At 48.9% G+C, this 23,538-nt stretch overlaps 7 protein-coding genes across 7 annotated transcripts; 3 read left to right on the forward strand and 4 right to left on the reverse strand.

Annotated features, from left to right (window-relative positions):
• The first annotated feature begins 71 nt into the window (after window positions 1-71).
• BO87DRAFT_380794 (cytochrome P450) lies at window positions 72-1,921 on the forward strand. Its single transcript, XM_025624375.1, has 6 exons — window positions 72-330; window positions 389-474; window positions 531-1,292; window positions 1,339-1,440; window positions 1,492-1,623; window positions 1,683-1,921. The coding sequence occupies exons 1-6, from the start codon at window positions 96-98 to the stop codon at window positions 1,875-1,877; spliced, it is 1,512 nt and encodes a 503-aa protein (XP_025474634.1). The 5' UTR covers window positions 72-95; the 3' UTR covers window positions 1,878-1,921.
• Window positions 1,922-2,132: 211 nt separating this feature from the next.
• Window positions 2,133-3,959, forward strand: BO87DRAFT_369583 (glycoside hydrolase family 43 protein). Its single transcript, XM_025621990.1, has 3 exons — window positions 2,133-2,543; window positions 2,601-3,057; window positions 3,111-3,959. Exons 1-3 carry the CDS (start codon window positions 2,145-2,147, stop codon window positions 3,836-3,838), a joined length of 1,584 nt encoding a protein of 527 aa, XP_025474635.1. The 5' UTR covers window positions 2,133-2,144; the 3' UTR covers window positions 3,839-3,959.
• A 1,789-nt stretch (window positions 3,960-5,748) lies between these two features.
• Window positions 5,749-6,554, reverse strand: BO87DRAFT_401594 (putative GPI anchored protein; the record flags this gene model as incomplete). Its single annotated transcript, XM_025625622.1, has 3 exons — window positions 5,749-6,175; window positions 6,237-6,370; window positions 6,429-6,554. 3 exons carry the CDS (start codon window positions 6,552-6,554, stop codon window positions 5,749-5,751), a joined length of 687 nt encoding a protein of 228 aa, XP_025474636.1.
• A 2,529-nt stretch (window positions 6,555-9,083) lies between these two features.
• Window positions 9,084-10,451, reverse strand: BO87DRAFT_449279 (uncharacterized protein; the record flags this gene model as incomplete). The annotated part of the gene is made up of 1 exon (XM_025628349.1): window positions 9,084-10,451. Exon 1 carries the CDS (start codon window positions 10,380-10,382, stop codon window positions 9,084-9,086), a length of 1,299 nt encoding a protein of 432 aa, XP_025474637.1. The 5' UTR covers window positions 10,383-10,451.
• Window positions 10,452-16,899: 6,448 nt separating this feature from the next.
• Window positions 16,900-17,856, reverse strand: BO87DRAFT_369587 (alpha/beta hydrolase; the record flags this gene model as incomplete). Its single annotated transcript, XM_025621991.1, has 1 exon — window positions 16,900-17,856. The coding sequence occupies one exon, from the start codon at window positions 17,854-17,856 to the stop codon at window positions 16,900-16,902; it is 957 nt and encodes a 318-aa protein (XP_025474638.1).
• Window positions 17,857-18,948: 1,092 nt separating this feature from the next.
• Window positions 18,949-20,268, reverse strand: BO87DRAFT_419864 (dipeptidase; the record flags this gene model as incomplete). The annotated part of the gene is made up of 1 exon (XM_025626973.1): window positions 18,949-20,268. One exon carries the CDS (start codon window positions 20,266-20,268, stop codon window positions 18,949-18,951), a length of 1,320 nt encoding a protein of 439 aa, XP_025474639.1.
• A 2,133-nt stretch (window positions 20,269-22,401) lies between these two features.
• Window positions 22,402-23,151, forward strand: BO87DRAFT_380797 (S-(hydroxymethyl)glutathione synthase). Its single transcript, XM_025624376.1, has one exon. The coding sequence runs from the start codon at window positions 22,470-22,472 to the stop codon at window positions 23,043-23,045; it is 576 nt and encodes a 191-aa protein (XP_025474640.1). The 5' UTR covers window positions 22,402-22,469; the 3' UTR covers window positions 23,046-23,151.
• The last annotated feature ends 387 nt before the right edge of the window (window positions 23,152-23,538 follow it).

Below are 23,538 nucleotides of genomic sequence, written 5' to 3' on the forward strand. Positions count from 1 at the left end.
AAGGGTTTACGCGGAAAATACAAATAGCAAGCCAAGGATTGACTCAATTTGTGTCTCGCATTCGGGAGATGCTTGGTCACCCACCAGGACCCAACATGACCGTTCTGTTTGCACCCGCTTGGCTCCCTGGGAATCTGGCATCCCTGCCAGTCTCGGTGCCTTTCCTGCTGCTTATCCTTATTGCGGTAATTGCCCTAAAAAGGCGCTATGCAACTTCTATCCGGAATATTCCTGGTCCTTGGCTGGCCTCAATTTCGAGCCTCTGGCAGGTGTACCAGTTGATCAAGGGCCACACGGAACAGGAGATCGTGAAACTTCATCGCCGACATGGTCCGTGCATCTCCACCGGTTCGCCATTATACAATTCATTTACTAATAGGTGGAACAGGCAGTTTTGTCCGCATTGCCGACAATGAGGTCAGCGTCGCCCATCCTGATGCGGTGCGCCTGCTGCTTCATGCCAACATCGCAAAGGTATGTTCACGGAGTAACTTATCCCCGTATGAAAGTCACCACGCTAAGAGCACCAGGGATCGTGGTACTCAATCTTTAGCCTGCCAGACTATCATTATGTGAACCAAATGTCAGAACTGGATCCTCAACGCCACATTCGCAAGTCCCGCAATGTAGCGTCGGGGTATGCCCTGTCAAACATTATCAAGTCCGAGCCTTTCGTGGATGCTCTTCTTGGACTCCTTGAGGATCAATTCGATAAACTGATTGCATCCGGGCAACCGGTAGAGTTCGATCGCTGGTTCAACTACTTTGCCTTTGATGTGGTCGGCGAAGTGACCTTCTCCAGCCCTTTCCGGTTCCTCGAGACGGGCACCGATATCCGCAATGCCATCGCCAATACTCGCGCCCTGGCGTTGTACATCGCCATCATGGGGCACTACGTGTGGCTGCACAATATCACCTTGGGGAACCCATTGCTCAGTCGAATTGGTCTGCAACCCTCTTCGCATATCTTCGACACCTGCCTGGCTGCCATCGATAGTAGAAAGAAGAACCCCGCCGTCAGACTGGATATGATGGAGCGCTGGTTGCATGTGCGCCGCACGTATCCCGATCGCATGGACGAGGCGGAGGTTTTTGGAGCTGCTGTCGCCAATATTGGCGCCGGCGCTGATACTACGAGTGCCACGCTACAGGCATTCTTCTATTACATGCTCCGCCATCCGCATTACCTACTGAAGCTGCGTCAGGAGGTGGATGAAACCCACGCTCGGGGTGATCTGTCGCATGTGGTATCTTATGCTGAGGCAGCAAAGCTGCCCTACCTCCAGGCCTGTGTATGTGACCCTTCTTCGATTGCGATAGCCATACTGATGAGTGTAGATCAAGGAAACCTATCGCTATCACCCGGCTACCGGCACTGGGCTGCCTCGTGTCGTTCCGGCGGGTGGTCTCACCATTGGCGGACGGCATTTCACAGAAGGAGTAAGTTATAAACCTCCATTGATGGCAAGCATGCTGACATTGTTGCAACAGACACTTCTCAGCATCAACCCCTGGGCTTTCCATCGGAACCCAGAGCTGTTCGGACCTGACTGTGACGAGTTTAACCCGGAAAGATGGCTTGACCCTGAAAGAGCCAGACAGATGGACCCGTTCCTCATCCACGTAAGTTTTTTGCCTTCAGAAAGAGAGGACACATTGCAGTATATTGAATACAAACACAGTGGGGAGCTGGATACAACCAATGTCCCGGTCGGAACCTGGCCCACTTTGAGATCTCCAAGGTCTCTGCCACTATTATCCGCGACTTCGACATCGAACAGGTCGATCCAAAGAAGTCATGGCGTTTTGAGACCCATTTCACGGCTGTTCCGTATGGCTGGCCTTGTTGGCTGCGCCGGCGGCAGACTACGGCGTAGGACGACTAACCCCAAGAAGTCTTATTGCTAATGCTTATGACGGAAAGAGGATATGGAACCATCGAGCACGTTCGTAGGAAATTCTTAGTAGACGGTACATGATAATATAGAACTTCATTCGACACCGAAATCCCCTTGGCAGCGATCCCCTCATTGCATGCCACTTCCCGTATTTCTCCACCAATCACCTACAACTCATTCAGAACACATAAATTAGCCCGCATGTCAGCACTACCCCACGATATCCCTCCCATCCCCATATTGACTATGTACATCAACCCAATCCTACCGGGATTCAATCCCGATCCCTCCATAATCCGCGCTGGGAAGGACTTCTTCCTCGTTACATCCTCCTTCGAATACTTCCCCGGCGGTCCCATCTACCATAGCACGGATCTAATCCAGTGGACCCTGATCGGCCATGCCCTCACCCGTTCCAGCCAACTTCAGATCCAGACCCCCGAGCCAGGTGGTGGTGTATGGGCTACGACATTGCGGTATCACGACGGCGTGTTCTACATCCTCGCTGCCTGCTTCCAGCGTTATCGACCTCAGGAAGATGACCGCGTCTGGCCGCGCGGATTCTACGTGAAGACCACTGATATCTGGGACTCGAAGTCGTGGTCGGACCCGGTATATTTTGACCAAGTTGGCTTTGACCAGGATGTTTGACTCCCCCCCACCCCCCCCCTCCCAATTAATCACAGCTAACTAGTGATGCAGCTCTTCTGGGATGACGGCGGCACTGTCTACCTCTCAAGCACATATCGCAAGCTTGAGCGAACTCCAGGTGCAAATCTAAAAGACTTTGCTGTCCACATTGTCACTGTTGACTTGGAGACGGGTGCCTCCACTTCAGAGCCCAAACTAATCAGGGAGTCTTCCTCGGGTGTCGCGGAGGGATCACATATCTTCAAACGCGGCAAGTACTATTATCTTTTCACTGCGGAGGGTGGCACCGAGAGCGGCCATTGCGAATGGGTCAGTCGCAGTACTGCCGGTCCGTTTGGGCCATGGGAGGTTGGGCCGCATAACCCTCTCTGGCGAAATGGAGTGGACGATGACGTTCAGAATACTGGACATGCGGATCTAGTGGAAGATGCACAGGGGCAGTGGTGGGCTGTCCTTTTAGGAGTACGTCCGGTTTGGAAGGATGGGCAGTGGGAGGAATCTGTTTTCGGTGAGTACTTCTCCAATTCCATGTTGTGCACAGTATGCTAATGTTAATTACGGGCCGCGAAACCTTCCTAGCTCCGGTAGATTGGAAGGACGACTGGCCCATTGTCAACAGTGGCCAGAAGATCTCCCTTCACTCCGAAAGTCCCCACCTCGATGAGCTCTCAGTTCCAGTCGCATGGCGTGATGACTTTTCAGAAAGCGAGCTCCAGCTTGGATGGTACCGCAAAAATACCCCGGTCGTGCGTGACTACTCCCTCACAGAGCGGCCAGGTTTCCTTCGCCTCTACGGCGGTCCATATAATTTGTCAATTCCAGCGTGTCCCACACTTTTCCTTCGCAAGCAGACTCATCGGTTCTGCACATGGGAGACACGACTGTCCTTTTGCCCGAGGAACCAGGTATGCGAAGCTGGTGCAGTAGTATGGTGGACATATTTCACCTACAGCAGCATCGGAATTCGCTTGGGGAAAGACGGCCAGCGTATTGTTCGGCTACGTTCTCCAGGAGGCGAGGTAGTCGACTTCGGTCTACGTCATTCCCAGTCGGATGTTCGCTTGGTGATTGAGTGCGGAGATAGCTACCGGCTTGGATTCCAGGAACTCAGCGACGTTGAGTCGGATGATGCTTTGATTCACTGGATAGGAGAAGTGGACAATAGCAGTATGACGGCAGCACCACCCGTAGGAGTGGCTTTTACGGGCATGATGCTAGGGTTGTACGCGTTTGGAGAGCGGCAGCGCTGTCTAGATCCAGCAGACTTTCATCACGCACAGTGGAAATAAGATGGTACCTTCACGAGCATTGGGTTCCTTAGACGAAAGGGTAGGCTGGAGGAGGTAATACCTAAGGACATGGGGAAAAGGTCTCGACATATTCACTGTAGCTAGTTATGGCCAAATCCTCGGCCATCAGTGCTACCCCCACTTCCATTCTGAAAGTTATATTGAGAATTTCGTCTGCTTCTGGATAAGGAATAAGCTTATCATATACTGTATATATTTGTTACCCTAATATAAATTGGAATACTTTGAGCAAAAGAAAAACAGCCAGGGAGAGCCCTCGGCCCGTACATTCAGCAACAGCTCACTCCACAGTAAAATGTAGCTGTGCTTATATAAAGGGGCTCTGAATTCGATTTCCTGGGGATCACCACCTAGATAAGTAGTACTGAAATGTAGTCCTGGCTTCTGTTTACATACATAATGGTCAACATAGCGTGAAGATGGAGGCGTCAGTATTGAAGCAGGTACAGCACTGTCATGGAAGAACCATGATACTGAGATCCCTGATGAAGAACGAGTTTCATCGTCTGACACACGAAAATACGAAGCATTGCAAACATACATTTTTTTAAGAGCTTTGTACTTTTCGAGGGCGTATAGTCTGTTGGACAAGTGGTCGGATGTCGATACCTCAGTTGATGAATGGAGCTCTTTGGCTGGACCAGAAACAGCTGGATTGATCTTAATCTCTCCCCGCTTTCGATTGTGGGATGAGGACTGAGATTACTGATGATATTTGTGATTGCAATCTAGTATCACGCTGCGTCCCTTGATGAATTAGATCTATTGTCTAGAAAATAAATTTACCAGACCATTGTGAACATGAATTGCTGAACCACTTATATATGTAATAAGAGATTAATCTAAATTATATTTTATTTAATAGGGGATTGGTCAAGCTCACTAATATAAAATATAATTAAAAAACTAGCCAGCTACTTTATATGACAGAATAATCTGGATCTTATAGCTAATAAACTTTGTAAAATACTTGGTTAGGCTATCTGACCTCGTGGATATTATAATCTAAGATAATCTATATATAAATATAACAGTATAAGAATAAGAATGTAGATATTTAGTGATCTGATAGTATCAGCTAGAAAAGGATTTTACAGCCAGTTTCTTTAGTAGTATATTCAATTAATTAGTGTTGGTTGATTAATTGAAACCTTACTCAGACATAGCAAATCCAGTTTGCTCTTGCCGAGCACTCACAGCGTCGCGAGATTTACAATATACAGAACGGCATAAGGGGGCTTCTGCAAGGCTTTTCCAGCAGGCTCCTTACGAATAAAAGTTGGTACTATTAAATGGGCTTGTGGTCTGTTATACTGCCTATCAGGATGTTCTTTTGGAGGGGTTTTAATGATTAGGTGCATTCCTGTGGATGGTGTCATGGTTCGGTGACCACAGATATCATGTGATCCCACAATCATTCCCCAGAAATCTAGAAGGATCCTCATGTATGCGACGAAGCTTCCGCTGGAATTGGTGCTTATCATGATGGAGTTCGCAGACTACACACCACGGCAAACCCTGGAAGTCCCGCATGATCCTCTCCATCCTACTAACCGCAAGGCGCTGGGTCAATACCTGGAACACTGTTGGCAAATTATTGTCCGATGTGATATGATGATGAGGGAGCTTCGCATGAGCCACTGGTCGTGGGATTCTGAAGTTGACGATCACCGTTCGGCACGCTTACGCCTACGAGTATCTAGTCGTCCTTTCGTACACGTTCACGTCATATCTGCATCCATATCTGCATCCATCTCGGCTTTCCTCTTAGAAGGCAATTTGGATGACTTTGCGATAAAGTGTGATATGATTCCATGTTATTATACATACGTGCCCTCTATGAGACTTGAGCGCTATCAAATGCGAGTATGACATGATTCTAGGCTGGTTTAGAGGACAGCTGCAACAAAAGCAGCAGCAAATCCTCCGAAGAGGAACGCTGCGTCACCTTTGAGCAGGGAGGCCTTGCCAGTGTCTGTAGCAGAAGCATTGACATTCGAGGCAGTCGCAGTCTTGGAGGAGGTGACGGAGCCAGCCATGGCAGCACTAGTAGAGGCGGCAGATGCCTGCGACTGTTTCCCCGTAGCAGTAGCAGCGGAACCCGTGCTACTTGCTGTCTGAGCCTCAGTTGTAGCGTGGGCGGCGGAGGCAGCCACGCTCGTAACGGAGCCCGCCGTGATAGTGACAGGCATCAAATCCAGATCACCATCCAGGGTGGTGCTGCTGGTTCCTGGGAAGTTGGCGCCGGATCCCAAGGCTGTTTCGGTACAGACGGCGTGCGTCGTTCCATCGACAGAGCAAACGCAGGTGTAGTAGCTGTGCAGCAAACCATGTCAGTCATGACCAATGTACAGGGTATTGACAACCATCAACATACAAATCCTCGTCCGGAGCGTCCAGGATCATGGTGGTTTTGGGACCGGCGATCAGAGTGAGACCGGGACCCATGCCACAATCACTGGAGTCGGTGCCGGGTGGACAGTTAATACTGTAGGTTGTCGCGGTCGCATCCTAGATCACGGTTAGTGGAAGGGGGCATACGAAGCTGATGAATACAAGGACGACTTGCATTACCCATGATGGACGCGGCCAATGGCTGTGGATCGGTGTCGAAGATGAACATGGAGGTGACGGTGGCCTTGGCTGAGACCAGGCCGGCAGCAGCCAGACCGAGAAGGAGTGTCCGGTTCATCATAATGGGGAACGAGTGACTGATTGCTGTGATGGTGGATGAACGAGTGTGTGGATAGGAAGATGCGGGATAACGAGCGATGCAACAACGAAATAATTCAGAGAGAAAGAAAGAAAGAAAGGTAGGAGAGACTGCAAAAGAGGCGTGATGATGGCAGCCACCTTCTCCGCCATCCAATCCTGCTCGTGATGCTGACTTTGAAGATTTAACAGAAGAGGCAACACTGCGACCGGATCTAAACTGCTTCAGGCCACGTCCGGGCAAAACACCAGCCGGCTAGTCTCCATCGGGCAAGGTCAGAAGCCAATTCGGGGTCCAGACCCTGATTTGGGCTCCCGCTAGTCCCTGATGGTGCTTGGCGAGGGTATAACTTGGATACTGCCATATGCCTTCCCCAGTCCCCATATTTTGCAGTAAGAAATGCACATAGTTAGCCTCTTGCCGTTCTTGCGAGGACATCTATCTAGTTTACCTGTAGACTGTGTCATTTTCAACAAATGAGGTTAACAATGCCACACCCTTCTGTCTCATGTTTAACGGACCTAGTTTCGAAATGCACGTATAAGAATCATATATATTCCGACCGATCGTCGATTGGATTTTTGAACGACTTTGCTATGATGTTATGGTAACCATCTTTAATACCTACTTACTATTACGGAAAGAACTATCTCACACTTCGCTTTACAATCTACTGGAGCAATCGCGTCTGAGCGTCCCCCTCGGGCCTCCTATTGCTCCTAACATGCGAAGTTGCGCAACTTAGAATTGCTCTATATGTCCGAACAAACTACTACAGCACTGAGGGCTATTGATCTTTGTCACCCAGAAGACTTTCAAGCCCAACCCAATCTGAAAACTTGCCAACCTGGCTGGCATGTAAAGCTAAGGACATTTATGCCTGACTAATGAATAAGGAACGTCTTCACTGCTGTTCTCTCGCACCAGACCTCTGCATTGATTTTGTGTCACATGCTATCGGTGAAAGAACACATACCTGTTGAGTATTCATAGATCGATAATGATTGAAGCAACAAGCCAACCAATATTTATATTGCTGTTATTAGGCAGGATGTATCCCCTTGTTCAGTAAGGTTTATTAAGGGAAATTTGGTGCGCCAAAACAGCATGATCGAGGTGTCAGGAAGGGACGCGAGGGACAGCAACCTCGTGCCAAACAACCAGATTCGATCATTGTGTAAGGACTCCAGACGTCTACATATGCTGATATCTTCATATGCTGATAGACGTCTGGTTCGTGGGCCGGTTCGGCAACAAAGAATTACCAGGGCGTTGGAAGTCTTACCCAGTCATTTATCATAAAATCCGGGGGGGCGAGGGAAGTATGGCCCAGGCATTGAGCACGAACCGTTTGACCCCCGTCTTTGAACTCCGCATCTGTAATTCTGAGCTGCTGAGAAGGATTTCCAGCAGGTTGGCAGATGATGGAAATATGAGTATCCTCTACAGCCTCGGCAAGACCATTCTCCGAACTGCCGAGATCCATATCTATAGCCCGAACCCACCCCCCCCCTCCTTCCCACCTCCGGGGTTGCGAATGTCAACCACGTCCGAGTTATACATTGACCGTGAGTACATGCTCTTCACGCGGCCAGTGTGCAAACAGATGGGGCATTCGAAAAGTACTAGGGACAAAAGACAACATGTCAAATGAATGAATTCATTGTAGAAGAAACATGTTAATGAGCTCTAAGAAGAGTACTTTCTGTGCTACTCTCTGTGACACCGACACAGAAGGGACCAGTATTTTAGCCACCAGAAGCAAGCAAGTGGTGCCTGACGGATTTACCGACGGAACATTCCCAAGGGGTGGGACCGAGGGTGGAATTGCCGCCGAATGTTTCGACTTTCGATATTTAAGGTGGATCCAGTATAGGCCCCATCGCTGATCTCCCAAGCGGGTCTGCCGGTGGTCTGTTGTGCCGGTAGTTCATGGCCCAATTACATTACAACACAGTGTGCTTAGCAAGCGTTTGCTGAACCATAGCCCCTGACTCTGATGCCATCAACGTGGAGCAACCCAATCTGCCACGTATACGAAGCGATGAGCTTACCTTAAATTTTGTACCGCCTCTCTGCGTGGCACCCGTTCGGAGATAAAGGAAAGAACACGGCCAGGCCATGGTTGCTGCTATCTCCGAAGTTGAGCTCGGACAACGGCAGAGACGGCAGTTGGCACTGAAGTACTATTGTTCCCACTGAAACAACAGCCCCAGACAGCGATCGAGATCGCGATGCGCATTCTTCTTTTTTGCCAGGATGGACTCGCCCCTGGAATATATTAGTATATGATTACTTCAGTTTGCCTCCAATAATGACATTCAAACTCGACCCAGTATAATCGTGGTACTTTCTTCTCTGAAATCCTTGCCTTCTTACATTGCTACACTAGACCTGATTGGAGGTGTTTAGGTTATATGACTATGCTATTTGATGCGTCTATTTACATAGTATCTATAAATAATTCAAGGGTACTGAGATCAATGACTCGGGGGAATAAGAAAGATGAATTTAGGCCGTCCCGAGCTTCTCTGCGTTCTCAAAGCCAGTGTAGCTGAAGCCGGCGAACGCGGCACCAATGTCGGTGCTACTGCCGTTGAGAGTCTGGTACAGCACGTAAGTCTGGTAGTCAAGTAGGAAAGACGAGCTGTTAGCAAGGGCAAGCGAAAGGTTGGCCCTAGCGATGGCGTCGTGGAGTTGAGTGTAATTGGCCTGATTAACCCACTCCTGGGTGGACGGGACGTTGGAGCCGTTGCTACTGATAGTCACGTTGGCTAGCTGCGCTTGGGCCTGGGCAATAGCCCTGGCGAGGAAGATGCGCGAGTTGCCGTCGCTCGTCATGCCGACGGGCGCGCCGTACTCGGTGGTGTGGGTAACAGGTACAAGCCAGAGGCTGACATTGAGGCCAGCGGCTGAATCATTGGTAAACTTAAAGAACTTTTGAGCGTCGGTGAACTCGCCAGGCCGGTTGGAGATGAACAGGTTGTCGCGTGAGAAGCGCATGGCGTCTTCATAGGACACCCCGTCAATGTCGTAGGAGGTGTGGTCGGCGCCGCCAACAAAGAGGCCGACGACCTCTTGGGCCCGCTTCATGGCCCAGCCCTTGGGACCGTACCAAAAGAGCGCGACGTCGCCGGGTGAGATAGTGGTGTCAAAGTTATTTTCAGGGATAGCCGGGCCGGAGCCGGCGAAAAGGTCGGCGTCAAAGTTGGTGCCCTCCCAGCGCGTCTTGTCTGCGACGTCAATATTTCCGCGGTAAATCGAGTAAGTCCCGTTGGCGTTGTGAGTGATGGTGTCGACGGTAACGCCCTCGAGATAGTCGGCATCGATGACATCGGTGTAGCCATCTCCATTAGTGTCCCAGAAGCGCACTTCGAGGCCGGCCACGAGGTTGGTGACAACAGACAGGGCGGCAGCATTGTAACTGTCTGCTTCAGTCTCAGCCTCGTAGCCACCCCACCACTTCGCGGTAGTACTGTTGTAATACAGCCAGGCTACTTGGTTAACGAGATAGCCGTCGCTCATGCACTGGCTGACACTCTGAAAGGCGGACTCGGTGCCAGGGATGGCCCACAGGTTGATGTAGAAATCGCTGTTGGCAATGACAGATTTGACGCCCTCAAGAGCGCTCCCCTGCTTGAAGTACCGGTCGTACTGGGTGGCGGTGACGTTGGCAGAGTCGCTGCCCATGTCAAGCACAACGGCGCGGAGCAGCGTACCATTGATCTGGCTGCCAGAGTAGGGAGTGCCGCAGGCAGCCAGGCCAGTGGCCGGTAGCATTGCTAGAACTGAGGCATTGGCAAGTTTCATGTTCGCTGCAGTTTGGAAAGGAAGGTGAAGAAGTGGAAGAAAAACGAGCGGTGGGTAGGTGAAAGAGTGTATGCTATTGAGTATTTCGAAAAGAGTGTATGCTATTGAATGTTTCGAAAAGAATGTACATTTATACCTCACTACAGCAGAGGTCCCTTGACTCTTAATACTTGTCCTTCTTCCTTATTGCCGATGACGAATCCCCGTATGTTTTAAGCGGGATTCGTCATGGAATCCGGTTCGGGTGAAACGGTGGGGCCGGTATGTGGGGACTGCAGAAGTGAGTTAATATCACCCCGTCTCCACAGATTCCTCTATTTCAAGCTATAGAAGAATTACATTTCACTTTAGCTGTCTATCTATTTGTGCCGGCATAGAAGTCTGGCTATCAATTACTGGGGTATAATCTTCCCGAGTTCCCGTCCCCCGCTAGGGTTGGGGACAAGACCGAACGCACTCTGAAGATTGTCTGTTATTGGCCAAATCTTTCACAGTGGGCCTCCGAACTGGATGATCATTTCTATCCTAGGTTTAGTCTCCGCTCAATTCAATTGATCTAGACATTTATGGCAGTTTCACCCCTTTCTTTCTTATACATCCGCTATTCTACCCCGAAAACAATCATGGGCAAGGAGAACACTACATACTTCTCCTCAATACCTAGATGCCTTTGTCGGCAGTCGTACATGAAATAAGATAGGATTGGCCATACTGGTTAGGATAAGCCTAATGGAATTAGTATATTCATGATAAATGATCAAGAATATATATCCCATGTGTCGTAGAAGTACATCCAGCAGCCTAAAATCACAATGAAATCATATTCAAATATACTAATAGTACTGGAAGATGTTAATAAATTATTTACTAAGTTCTTTTTTCGCCCAAGTCCACCTAATAGTACCAAACAAGCTAGTATACCTAGATAATCAGTTTATAGCAAGGATCCGCCCCGAGCTGTCTATCTGAAGCCAGGCATACATTATAGAGATAATTTGGGCAATAGGTCCGTCGGACTACCCACTGGTGGTAGTAGTACACTGCATATGCGACGCAACTAGGAGTTGGTCTCGCCGATGACCGTTCCATTGGTCGCGGCTAGGAATGAGAACTGGCGACAGGCAGGATAGCACTTTCACTCGCATAAGCCAGGAGTATTAATGAGCTAATTTACCATGACTGAATATCCTATAAGGGCTTGTAAAAGTGAAAATTGGAAACGAGATTAGTATGCCCACCAAGTTCCGGCGTACAAGAGTATTTCGAAAGGTTACATCCACATTTATATGCACAAAATTGAAGCCAGGAATCACTCCGAAAACATGAAGAGAACGCTTAAAATCGGTATATCCACGTGAATACTAGTGAACGTCCGGCTCTACCGGAGATAATGATGGATTGCTCAAGGTGTTCAGTCTTCTTTGTAGTGTCGTGGGTCGATGCGGGATATAGTGGGTCGATGGTGTCAGTTGTAAGAGATTTTATGGGGGTATATAACAGCCACATAGTTCAAATGCGGTTCCAGATGATACAGTCTCTGACTGGCTCGTCGCACATTCCTTTCCCGTATGATAGATGGCAGTTAAACTAACCTCCAGTTCGTCCCTGGGAAAAGCGAGAGGTAACGATACAAGCGTTGTACTCTGAATCACAGTAATACCCCAACCGGATATGTTATACACAAGCATATCCATACCACAGGAAACATGTCTTACAATATTAGTCCTTCCTTCCTTAGCAGTAGTGTTCATATGAAAGCTGGTCGAGCAGTACAAATAGTAATAAGTTCCTATAAACAGCTAGTGTGTTCCCTTATGACCGGTTTCAAGTTCTATGTACTTAGTCATCAATATATATCTAAAGTCTCTTCAGAAATTATGCATGCCAATATTAATCATGACAGTTGGGCGGGAGAGCGGAAGTACCCAAATCTATTTAGATTTGAATTTAATACAAGACCTGGAATTAAGCGGAGGTCACCATGTACACATTTAGTTAGCGACTTTGAATAAATGCCAATAACGATATCTGTATCTTAACTGTCTTCTATTTTTATTTCTTCTTTTGCATTAGAGAGCTACTTGGGCGCTATGAAAAATTACATAAGCAGTTGGTATATGCCGATTCGCATATTACACCCACCCACCGTGTGGTTCTAGCTAGTGCGATAGAGACAGGCCACTGTTTATACATAACCGAAGAGGTAAGGGCAGCCAATTGACTTTCTGTGGCGCAGTCTTTGAGGTAGCATGCTGAGGGATTCGACACCGCTACAATTCTGCAATGAAAATGGGCCGTGACCAGGTAAAAAGTCATCTACATGAGGCAATAAGAATGGGGATTAGCAAAGGCAGTATAGGAATTTCCGTTAAGCACACCGATATTTCGGAGAAAGCAATGTAGAGCAGTATGTTCGCCAAAATACAGAACAGGGGACGACTCGACCATCACACACATCATGGATCGAAATGATATCATGGATCGAAATGATACTTCTAAGCCGCGAATTACAAGAGCAGGGTTCTGTCGAGGCCCTCCAGCTACATCCATATAAAAAGACAATAAAAGCAAAGAACTAGAGGCAAAGAAGAAAAACAAAAAATAGCAACTAGGGATTACTCCTGTTTATTGAACTGTTTGGAATGGTCTTCATTAAATTTACTCTGAAGAAGGCCAAGAATGAAATTTGTATGTCTTGCGGCGTCTTGAAGCCCTTTCACAATATCTTTCTACTGCCCCACAATGCAGGCATCCAATGGAACTGATAGGCAGCAACAGCAGCAGCCTCTTAGCAATGCCCTACAGCCGTGTATTACACCCCCGGGTGATAATATGGACGATTACTACAAATATACTCCAGTTCATGCTCCCAGCTATCTAGCCGCGTATCTGCAACAGCTCCAATCACTCAAAATCATCCCAAGCCCGTCACGGTGTACTCACAAATTATATAATAAATACTACCAGGATATGGTATGCAGACTTTTCTATTCTTTGCATATTATGAGTCTGAGCCTAACACATTCTTTTAATCTGCAGTATCCGGGAATAAAGAAAGTCCTCCAGGAGCAATACAGATGGCCATATGTTTTCCAGGAGGCTAAGTAGAAGGCAGCTTTTAGGTGACGTGGAAGCGAATCGAGCTGGAGGATCCGGATTATTAGACAGATAATGCTGATGAGCTGGAACCTGAAGTTTTAAGAAATAATAAAGACGGTAATGACTTCCATACTTAGTACTGAGGTGGCGGTCCAACTCTAGTCACATCTGAAATTTTCCTTAACATAAAATTATAGGTACGATGCCTCTCCATGAGGCTGTAGTCCTATCTTCCTCATGCCACAGCATGGTTGTTTCCTGAATGCCTGTGTTTCTGGGGTCCGGAAGAATTTGACAACAGTCAGAAGCATATCCACACTTCATTGAAGCATCTGCATAATTAGCACCATTCTTTACTGGTGCCATCAAATTTAATCCTATGAATTGAATTGAGATACAATGAATATAGCAAAAATTCTAAGTTACCCTGGCCTCAGCTGTGGAAATATATCTTCACCTGTGCAGAGAATATCAGTCCATTCAATTCTACCTAACCTGTCGATTGATTCCAACCATTCATTGGCTGATATGTCGCTTCCACATATCAGCCAACATACGTTAAATCCTTCCGCCGCTGCGTATATATAGCATTTTATGATAGGCGGCGATTCACCTCAATTGTGAATAGTGGCTGCTTATTCCCTTATACCATACCATGAAACCCACTACGGTCAGACTGCCCTTCACGGATGGCATCTTCAGGATGGCTATATATATTGCGCTTCCGCAGCTCTCTTTTCTTTCTCCATCTCCCTCCCTTAATTATCTACCCATCCCAATGCAAGGAGCGATCTCCCCTTCAAGCAGGTCAAATAATAGCCTTATATTACCTATATAATAGCAGGAATAAGAGCATTAATGCTGTCCCAGACTTATATATGAAATTAGGCTTTATGGGCAGGGCAAGACATGCATCTTGGGGATGATTTATCCAATTGCCTGCAAATTTTTCAAAATCCATTGATTTTGCATGCCTTGAAACAAACACGGGTAACTGATAGACTAGTGTGATTGAGCAAGAGGGTTAGAAGAAACCAGAATGTAAAGAGACCTGCCCTACCATTGGAACTGAAGCATGAGGCCGGTTGAGCTTCCTTACAGACAGGAGACTTGAATATTTTCGACGAAAATCAGTGATCGACACCGCAGCAGCGGCAACATGGGCCAGTGAACCCAATTATCTTATTGGGGACATGGTGACCCCTGAAGAATCTGACACTATCGCATTATTGCTGTATACATAAGAAGACATCTTCGTGAGCGACATTGTTAGCAGGCCAGCGACAGACTCAAAAGAACACCACATTCCATTGTTGCCAGGAGCTATCCCGAGAGCAGCAAGTTAGTGCTATACTCATATCGCTTTACATTTATATGCAGCGCCAGAGAATAACTCCGGCGAATATATCGTAGTGACGACGTCGGAACTCGTTTGCTGCAATTGAGGGGTCTTCCCGCTGGAAGAAAGTCCGGGAGATCATGAAGAACATGAACAAGAAAGAAGAAAGCGGCGCCCCCGGCAAGATCCTCATCATCTCGCAGTACCCCGTAGTGGCGCTTAACCTGTATCTCGTTTATCCCCCTCTTTGCTTTACCTTTTTTTTTTCTTTCCCTTTTTTATCCCCCTTTTCTACTATAACCCTTAAGCTATATACCGGGGACTAGTCTAACGTTACCAGACAATCCTCAAAGATTACCCCTAATACTTTCCACACCTCGCCCCGGTGGCCGCTGCGGACCAGCATCCCTAGATAACAGCCTTCCAGAACCTTCTGACAGAAGAGACATTCAAACACAAGGGCCGGACTGCACAGACTCCACGAATCTACATCAGTACAATTGGCACCTACTCACACGGACTGACGCTTACCCGTGCCGCACATATAATCTTGAAGAAGACCAACTGGTGCAGGTATTTAGCCGGTACCATCAAATCAGTCAGAGAGCCAAAGTCATGTTCGCATATATCTTCCAAAATACCCAAATAAAAATGCGAGCAACTTGCCCTCGAGAGGCATTTAGCACAATTAACACTGGAAAAGACAATAGACTCCTACAACCGAAGATAAACGATTAATACCCCCGCCCCCGTGGGGGGGGGGGGGGGGGGGGGGCACCCGTCACGTCTTCCTGAGAACCAGTCTAAGTTGAACTAAATCTGTACTGTGGTAATCCAGGCCTGATTCATTTAGTGGTCCCTGTATCAAGCACCCAAAGAGTTGAATTAGTGCACTCAAAACTCTACATTAGTTGACAATATGTGCCAGAAAACAAGCTTTCATCCTCGTGCTTGTACGGATCAAATGGAATTTTCTGGTCTACTCTTCGGAGCTTCTGGTCCGAAGAAAGAGTGAATAAGTGGCACAAGGCGGTATTCTCTGATGGCAGAGGTACAGAGCAGCCGGAGAACTTAGTCCTTCTAAATCTACTAGCGCATCGCCTCCACTCCAAGGCACTATTTGCCTTGGAACCATGCGGGGTCAATAAGGAGAAGACTGAGCTGAGAATTAAGTTCTGGTGGCTGAAGCTGTCGAGGTCAGTGGGGCCTACTATTCTATTTATGATTCCGGAACTCCCGGCCAACTATAATCCTGAGTTGGGAGGCATATGCCTCTACAATCTATTGAGCTACTAAATCATCAAGTCTAAGGACTGTATTGTAGTGATGATACAAGTATAATCAATCAATTAGTATTGGTTGATTAATCAAGGTATCAGGCTGCATCCCTTGATAAATGATTGTCTAGAAGATAAATATACCAGAACATCGTGAACATGCATTGCTGAACCAGTTTCCGATTCCAAAAGGCATTCAGTAAGTCATATAAATCTTCTGGTTCCAGCTCTGCAAGATGTCTGAGCTTTTCTAGATCAGACAGCCATATGTAAGCCCATGAAGTGGGCGCATCTAAGTCGAAGGCTGTCTTTCGAGTTATTTCTGCCATCAGGTCTTGTCTCTCATTGTCTGCATTTTTAGCATCTGGCTTGTTCATCTAGACGATCCTTTAGCTTATATATGCTCATAAGAGTCTACCTTAGACGCTTGTACGCTGTGCTTCGGCGTAGATTGTTTGGTGAGTCAATGTAGTTGCGTAACGTAGCGATATTTTGATCACATGAAGACTGACTCACAGTCTGTCCATCTTACAACACTTGTATTCTTGGACCTGGTTTCTCATCTACTGTTGTGTTTGATAGTGTTGTTTAGCAGTGTCTCCCTCCTCTGTTTTGCTCGTTACTGGACGGGTAGTAACCAATAAGTATATTCATTATAAACCACAAGCCTATGTGCTAGTACTAGCTTATATATGTAAGGAGCCAGCTGTAGAAGCCTTCCAGCTGACGCCATCAGGTCACTCTCTATATCACCGCCATTGTATTCATGTATAAAGGATCTTGGGCTAAGACATCCAGGGGATCAGATAGCCTTATCAAGCATTTCGCGAAGTTCGTTGGCCACAAGGTCCGGGTTATCCCGCTGCACAAAGTGGCCGGCTCCCGGAGCCTGGAACGGGCCTTTACTGCGTTCCGAGTCGGTGAGCTTGGCCAACCCTTCATTGAAGCGGTGCCAGTAGGGGTTCATATACACTTCCGTCAGCCTTGGTGGTGCACCGCCCATCTTCTCAAACTCGACCTTGAACGTCTCGAACTCGTGACCAATAACCGTCACCCACGGGCCCTGACCATCTGGACCCTGCAATCTAGGACCATCGCTGTTCGGGAGAAGTTCCGCCAAATTCTTCCGACTGAGGCCCTCACGGCTGCCATTGCTGGGATGGAAGACCCGCTGCATGTATGCCCGAGCATCACGGATCGCATCCACCGAGACGCCCTCTGACAAGCTGGTCGCGTCGAAGTCCGGTGCATCAGGGTCAGGATAAATGGAGATAAAGTCGGAATTGGCGAGCACACTGTCCAGGAAGAGCAGCCCTGCCACTGTTCCAGGATATTCCTGCGCGTAAAGACGCACCAATGCACCGCCAAACGATTTCGAAACCAAAACGAGGGGGAGACGACTGAGGTCGGATACACCCAGCTTCTCCGAAGCAATCTGTGTAATAAGTTGACGCAAATCTCGAACAACGGCCAACGTATCATGACCATGCATGGGATCCTCAGATTTTACGTCGTCAGGGTCCCGGTCTGTGGTTTGGCCCTGACCGTACCGATCATAGGTCAATAGGGCGGGGAGACCATGAGCGGGAGGCTGAGCTTGCAGGCGAGCGATTGCGCCCTCCCAGGATGTCTGTGGTAAGCCCAAACCATTGACAAAAACGACTAGAGCTGGCTTATCCGTGCCTACAGCGGGCTGAAAGCTGTAACATAGCTTAGCGGGTGGCTTGGTAGCGAGGGACAGGAATTCGTAGGAAGGCATATTGGAGGTAAAGACGACGACGACAATCAGCTGGGTAGGAGGAGGGTGCAATTATGACAACGAAGAATCGCTCGTACGTGAGCGCCTGGCAGCTAGTCAATGATATTAGAATTCAAGAGGCTCCATGAGCAGCTGAAAGACGAACACCAAGGTTATGTAGTCGGATGGGTTCAGCAAAACCACCTCGCGAGGGGATGGGAGAGGCTGCGCCCAGCTGTGGAGACTCGCTTGAGTCAGTAGTCTGACAGGCTGGCGAGCCAGCCAGTGGTAATACAGTCTAAGTTGAACTATAATCTGTACTGTGGTAATCCAGGCCCGATTCATTTAGTAGTCCCTGTATCAAGCACCCAAAGAGTTGAATTAGTGCAATCAAAACTCTACATTGGTTGACAAGATGTGCCAGAAAACAAGCTTTCATCCTGGTGCTTGTACGCCAACATCTCTTTGCCTCTATCAGAAAGCACAATCCCACCCTGGACGGCTTTACAGGGACATGGCATGATACAAGTGGGCATTGCGAAAGATTCTAGCTAGGTAGGAGCGAACGACAAATTCTTTCATACCGTGTGAGCAAATAATGACACGGCCTATGCAACCATGGCCATCAGCCTACATGGCTACTACCTCGGTGGCCCAACAAAGGGACAAACTAGCTACGCGACTCTATGAATTATTGTTACACTGGTCGTATCAGATTTCGCACTCCTTTGTTCCCGAATACCTCCTGGTGCTTATATTTGTCCCTCCCCCCACACCTCGCCGTGGCTTGTGCTATTCGGGCTAGTCTACTCGACCTACTCGGTCAACCCCTCAATTGTTGGATTAGCTCCGCTGAACTCTCTGGTGGCACTCGAAACGTGAGTTGATTGGGAAGCATGTGCAAAGACTTATGGTATCTCCCCCTTGGATAATGTGCACAACTTCTGCTCTAGGAGTTGAGCTCGGGCTTAGTGTAAACTCAGCTTCATGGTTGTCTGGGCCAGTCCACCACACTGATGCAATATTAGCATGTAAATACACTACACACGCCGGAAAGATACATTTTAGTGAATGAAAACATCCTCGCCAGATGCAGCCAACTCATCCTAATCATTAAGCAGGACCTGATAAGACATTCTTGTGAATGTGGCCGTTGATCACGATGGCATGCAGCCGCGAGGTATCCTGCAGAACAGTAATATCTGCTAGAGGATCCCCATCGACTAATATCACGTCAGCAAAATACCCCGGCTGCACTTTGCCCAATTGCTCTGGATAGCCCATGATCTCCCCTCCCAGGGCAGTGGCCGCTAAAATACTCTCCATTGGCGTGTAACCAAAATGCTTAACGAAATGATGCAAGTCCCGCGCGTACGTGCCATGTGGTGCCCATGCGAAACCATAATCCCCGCCTGGAAGCACCCGGATGCCTCTCCTGTGCATCTCTTTCATGGACTTGCAGGCGGCTTCCACCTCTGCCTTGACACCCTTCTGCTCGGCCATCTCGATCGTGGACCCGAATGGGATAGCATCTCCCGCACAAGTGGCAAGGGGCAGATTGATGGCCGGTGCTACAAAGACCGAGTCCTTTCGCTGCTCCAACAGATTCAAGCTCTCTTCATCGTTGAAGCTAGCGTGGTAGATCACGTCCACACCTGCCTGGAGGCACAATTTGACAGATTCCTTGCTACGCGCATGGGCGCACACTCGCTTTCCTCGGTTGTGGGCCTCTTCCACGGCAGCAACTGTCTCCTCCAGGGTGAAGTACGTCTCGTCGCTCGGCATACTGTCAGTGATGTTATCACCGGTTATGCTGAGCTTAATGTTATCCGCTCCCAGCTCGATGAATGACCGCACTATCTTCCGCATCTCGTGAGGGCCGTCTGCATACTTTGATATGTCAGGGACGATGGCGCCCCCGGTAGTGGTAGTCTCTGGCGTATTAGCCAGGGTTCGCGGTCCAGGAATGAGGCCGGACTTGATAGAGGCCTTGATGGCGATGTCGAGTCGGGCACGCGCAGAGGCCGCGCCAAAACACATGGTGTAGCCGCAGTCAAGATAGATTTTAGCCGAGTGGGCGGTAGCAATGACGTGCTCTTCCAGTGGCATAGTAGTCAGCCCATCTAGGGTTTTTGCATTGTTGAAGCTCAGATGAGTATGAGCATCAACCAGGCCGGACATCAGCGTCTTGCTGCCGCCTCCATCGATCACCAAGGCCCCTGTTGAGGCTGTCTCATCAACCTGTCCTACAGCCACGATGCGTTCTCCTTGGATGAGGACGTCTCCTGGGTAAGGGAGGCTGCCTGTCGAGTCTAATATGCGAACATTCTTGAACAGAACTCTCTCGGGGTCACCTGGCTGGTGGTTGTTGATAGTAATTTCGGCAGGCGTGGGCCGGTAAATCTCCCCGGTCGATTGTGAGATTGAACCCATGTTATCCAGTGAACACAGACGATGTGCTACCTGGCTAGAGAGAACTGACACCTCTCCACCCCTGACACTTCTTTTAAGCTGACCTGACCTGCTGACCAAGCCGGTGCTTGCAAGAGGGGTTTCTGCGGGGCTATGTGCAGCTGATGCTGGTTGAGGGATCTGCACGATGACATTTCTGCAGTCGTACATTGGCCCTGCATGTCAATCCAGGTCTTCCTGCAATCAGTGTACAAGGTTGCAGGCAAGATATTTCATAGAGGCGCCCTCGGCTGCCTCGTCAGCCATTCTGTAAAAACCCCATTGGCGACGGGTCCTCACATCCAGGTCGGCCATTCGTTATGTTCTCCGGGAACAGCCGCCTGTGCCCGCAAGGCATTGGATCCATTTCGTCGTTCAAAAGAGGGGGAATATCCACTCAGAATCGTTGTGGCCTTTTGGTTGGCACCACGCTGGCCACGCCGTCGCGGCCGATCTACTTTAGCCTCGTGGGGTAAACCTGCTCCGAGCGTTTCACAACATTTGTCTGATGGCAGCCTCGGTGAGGTCTCCACTGCGGATAGTGTCAGCTCGAGGAGACCATGATCATCCCTTCGCGTTCAGCGCACACGGGAGAGCACTATCCCGGCCCGTTCTCCGCGCCACCAAAGGGAGCCAGCAGATGAGGCCCAATTACTGGACAGGTGGGGGACTACTCCGTATAATTTGACGATAGCTCCAGTGGCAGGTTTGGGATCGCACCTCTCAGCTGTTTCAAGAAACCGTCCCCTCCGACGATGCGTCGGATCATCGAGATGGTGGAGAGGGAGGTCGAACTCTATCGCCATCGCCGTCCCGCTCCATTGCCCCGCGCACTCACGGAGATCATATTATCTCACAAGTCCAATGTTGCACAGCAAAATCTCATAGTCTGCCAGTGTTCCATCCCTTATCCCTGATTCGAAGTATTCCCTTTTCTTTAATTCTACCATCCAGCACAAACTCGTTGTAGGTTTTATTCAAATTCTTCAGAGCAAAGCCTTCCCTGCTGGCGCACCGTGCCGCTAATTGACGGGAAAAGGCACATGTCGGAACCTTCGTAGCCCAATGTCGGTCTCCAGTCCACAATATGCTATTGTTTCAAGAGCTAGCTGCATCTTTTGACATTCGACCAATAGCGCAACGCTGAGTGACAACATTCTCGACATGCGCAACACTATGGGCCAGTCAAGAAAGGCTGTAGTCGCGGCGAGGAAAAGCCCTTCCGATTGTCCTGCTCATCACCCAGCCCTAAAGCTTTAAAAGTCGTGTACTAACCTGAATACTGCAGTCGGACAAGCTATTACTGCCAGAAACTTCGATAATCTCTTCGGATCTACCACATTTCGTTGACTAGTTGCGGTCGGCGGGCGCGTCAATGTGGTGGTGGTGGTGGTGGTGGTGGACAGACCATGTAGCATCTCCTCTCAATCTGAGTGGTTCTTACATTGAAGCTTGAGAATTCTTAGGGGGAAATGTAGAGTTAGGATGGAGGTCACTCACGAAGGAAGAATGACCTCCGTTGCCTTTAAGCCGTGGCGGAGTATTTCCGAGTAAGGAGGAAACAAGTGTCTTCTGTTATCAAGACGAGGATATCTATCTTACAAAATATCCGAAGGGGAGAAGGGGCAAAGTTGCAAATATCACTCGAATATGACATTACAATTGCTGGGTTGATATCCGTGAATAACGCAACAATGGGGATACGGGCGGCTTTTCCGAAGGCTTTGAGGGAAGAACAGAAGAGGTCTCGGGAAGGCGAACCGTGTGAACCGGCTGCATCGCCTGGTGGTCCTTGCGATCGCTCTATCCCAAATGTCCTCATCACTCCTCATTCAGTGGAAATCTCGGTCGCGATCGGACCGACTCGACATATCTCCACCGGTAGGAGTCGCTCGTGTCCGCTGTCCCAGTCGAGTAATGTTTTCCCGTGGGAAAACAAGGGATGATTGATGCCAATACGGTCAGGGCCGGGAACTTCGCCGACGCGTTCCCTCACTTCCCCCCGCATGAGGGGATGGAGGGAAAGTGATTGCGACAGAGTGAGGGGAACATCCCTGCTCTTCCTGGCCTATATAGAAGAGTAGAAATGGTAGAGAAGGCAGTCATTGGCATCCCGATCCTCTACCAGTTCAATCATCCATCTTCCTCACGGTCGCATACCCTTCAGAACCCATCCATCCAACATGTCTCCCTCGCTCCACCCTCTCCTCGACAACGGCATCACCAAAGGTGACCCCAACTTCCCCGGTGGTAACCTCTACTGCAAATGCGCTTCCGACAAGGTCGTTGTTAAGCTGGCCAGCAACGTCGCTCACAACCACGCCTGCGGCTGCTCCAAGTGCTGGAAGCCCGCCGGTTCGCTGTTCTCCATCGTCGGAGTTGTTCCCCGCGACGCCGTCTCCGTTACCGAACACGCAGAGAAGTTGTCCATCGTTGACGCGTCCGCCGCCATCCAGAGATATGCCTGCAAGGGCTGCGGGGTGCACATGTTCGGTCGCATCGAGAAGGACCACCCCTTCAAGGGCCTGGACTTTGTGCACGCCGAGCTGTCCGATCAGAAGGGCTGGCAGGAGCCTCAGTTCGCGGGATTCGTCTCCTCCATCATCGAGCAGGGCTTCCACCCCAAGGGCATGGAAGAAGTGCGCTCAAAGTTCCACTCCCTCGGTCTCGAGACATATGATGCATTGTCGCCGGCGTTGATGGATCTGATTGCCACCTTCACGGCTCAAAGGGCGGGAGTGTTGTCTGCGAACCTCTGAATTATCAATAACATATCTACCAGGGCGGAATATGAAGGATATCGTGAAAGGGTGAAAAGGGAAAAAGAATGTAGCTGTGCTATATGAAATGTACATACTGAATGAGATCAACTAAGCGTTCAGCTTTCACATTGGAAAATAACCTAATCATCCCCCAGGCTTTGCCACCATCACCATGTATTGGAGGTAATTCAGTAAAAGAAACGATGTGTAGGCAGGGGAAGAAGTGGAAGGGTCAGATGCTATTATTATTACTCTTGAATTCACCCAAGGTCCCCAGCACTATCCGAGCACCTCTTTTTTTCCCCGCCACTCCACAATGGTACTGTTTATGACAACATTGGATCATAGGCAGCTAATACGAGACATCACCTTGTCTTGTCTCAGCAGGTGGATTGAATGTGAGTAACCTGAATGTGGTGAAGCTTTCCGGGATTAACGGATAGTACTTACCACCAGTACCTAGTCGAGGCTGTAAAATATACCGCCATGA

Source organism: Aspergillus neoniger (assembly GCF_003184625.1).
Source record: "Aspergillus neoniger CBS 115656 unplaced genomic scaffold BO87scaffold_53, whole genome shotgun sequence".
NCBI classification, from domain to species: Eukaryota; Fungi; Ascomycota; class Eurotiomycetes; order Eurotiales; family Aspergillaceae; genus Aspergillus; species Aspergillus neoniger.

What these genes read in the sequence shown, in the direction of transcription:
- BO87DRAFT_380797 (XM_025624376.1), top strand. Translation starts at nt 22,470, where the DNA reads ATGTCTCCCTCGCTCCACCCTCTCCTCGACAACGGCATCACCAAAGGT.
- BO87DRAFT_380794 (XM_025624375.1), top strand. Translation starts at nt 96, where the DNA reads ATGACCGTTCTGTTTGCACCCGCTTGGCTCCCTGGGAATCTGGCATCC. An exon ending in TGCCCTACCTCCAGGCCTGT is followed by an intron (nt 1,293 to 1,338) that starts GTATGTGACCCT and finishes TGATGAGTGTAG; the next exon opens with ATCAAGGAAACCTATCGCTA. An exon ending in TGGACCCGTTCCTCATCCAC is followed by an intron (nt 1,624 to 1,682) that starts GTAAGTTTTTTG and finishes ATACAAACACAG; the next exon opens with TGGGGAGCTGGATACAACCA.
- BO87DRAFT_369583 (XM_025621990.1), top strand. Translation starts at nt 2,145, where the DNA reads ATGTACATCAACCCAATCCTACCGGGATTCAATCCCGATCCCTCCATA. An exon ending in AAGTTGGCTTTGACCAGGAT is followed by an intron (nt 2,544 to 2,600) that starts GTTTGACTCCCC and finishes CTAGTGATGCAG; the next exon opens with CTCTTCTGGGATGACGGCGG. An exon ending in GTGGGAGGAATCTGTTTTCG is followed by an intron (nt 3,058 to 3,110) that starts GTGAGTACTTCT and finishes TGTTAATTACGG; the next exon opens with GCCGCGAAACCTTCCTAGCT.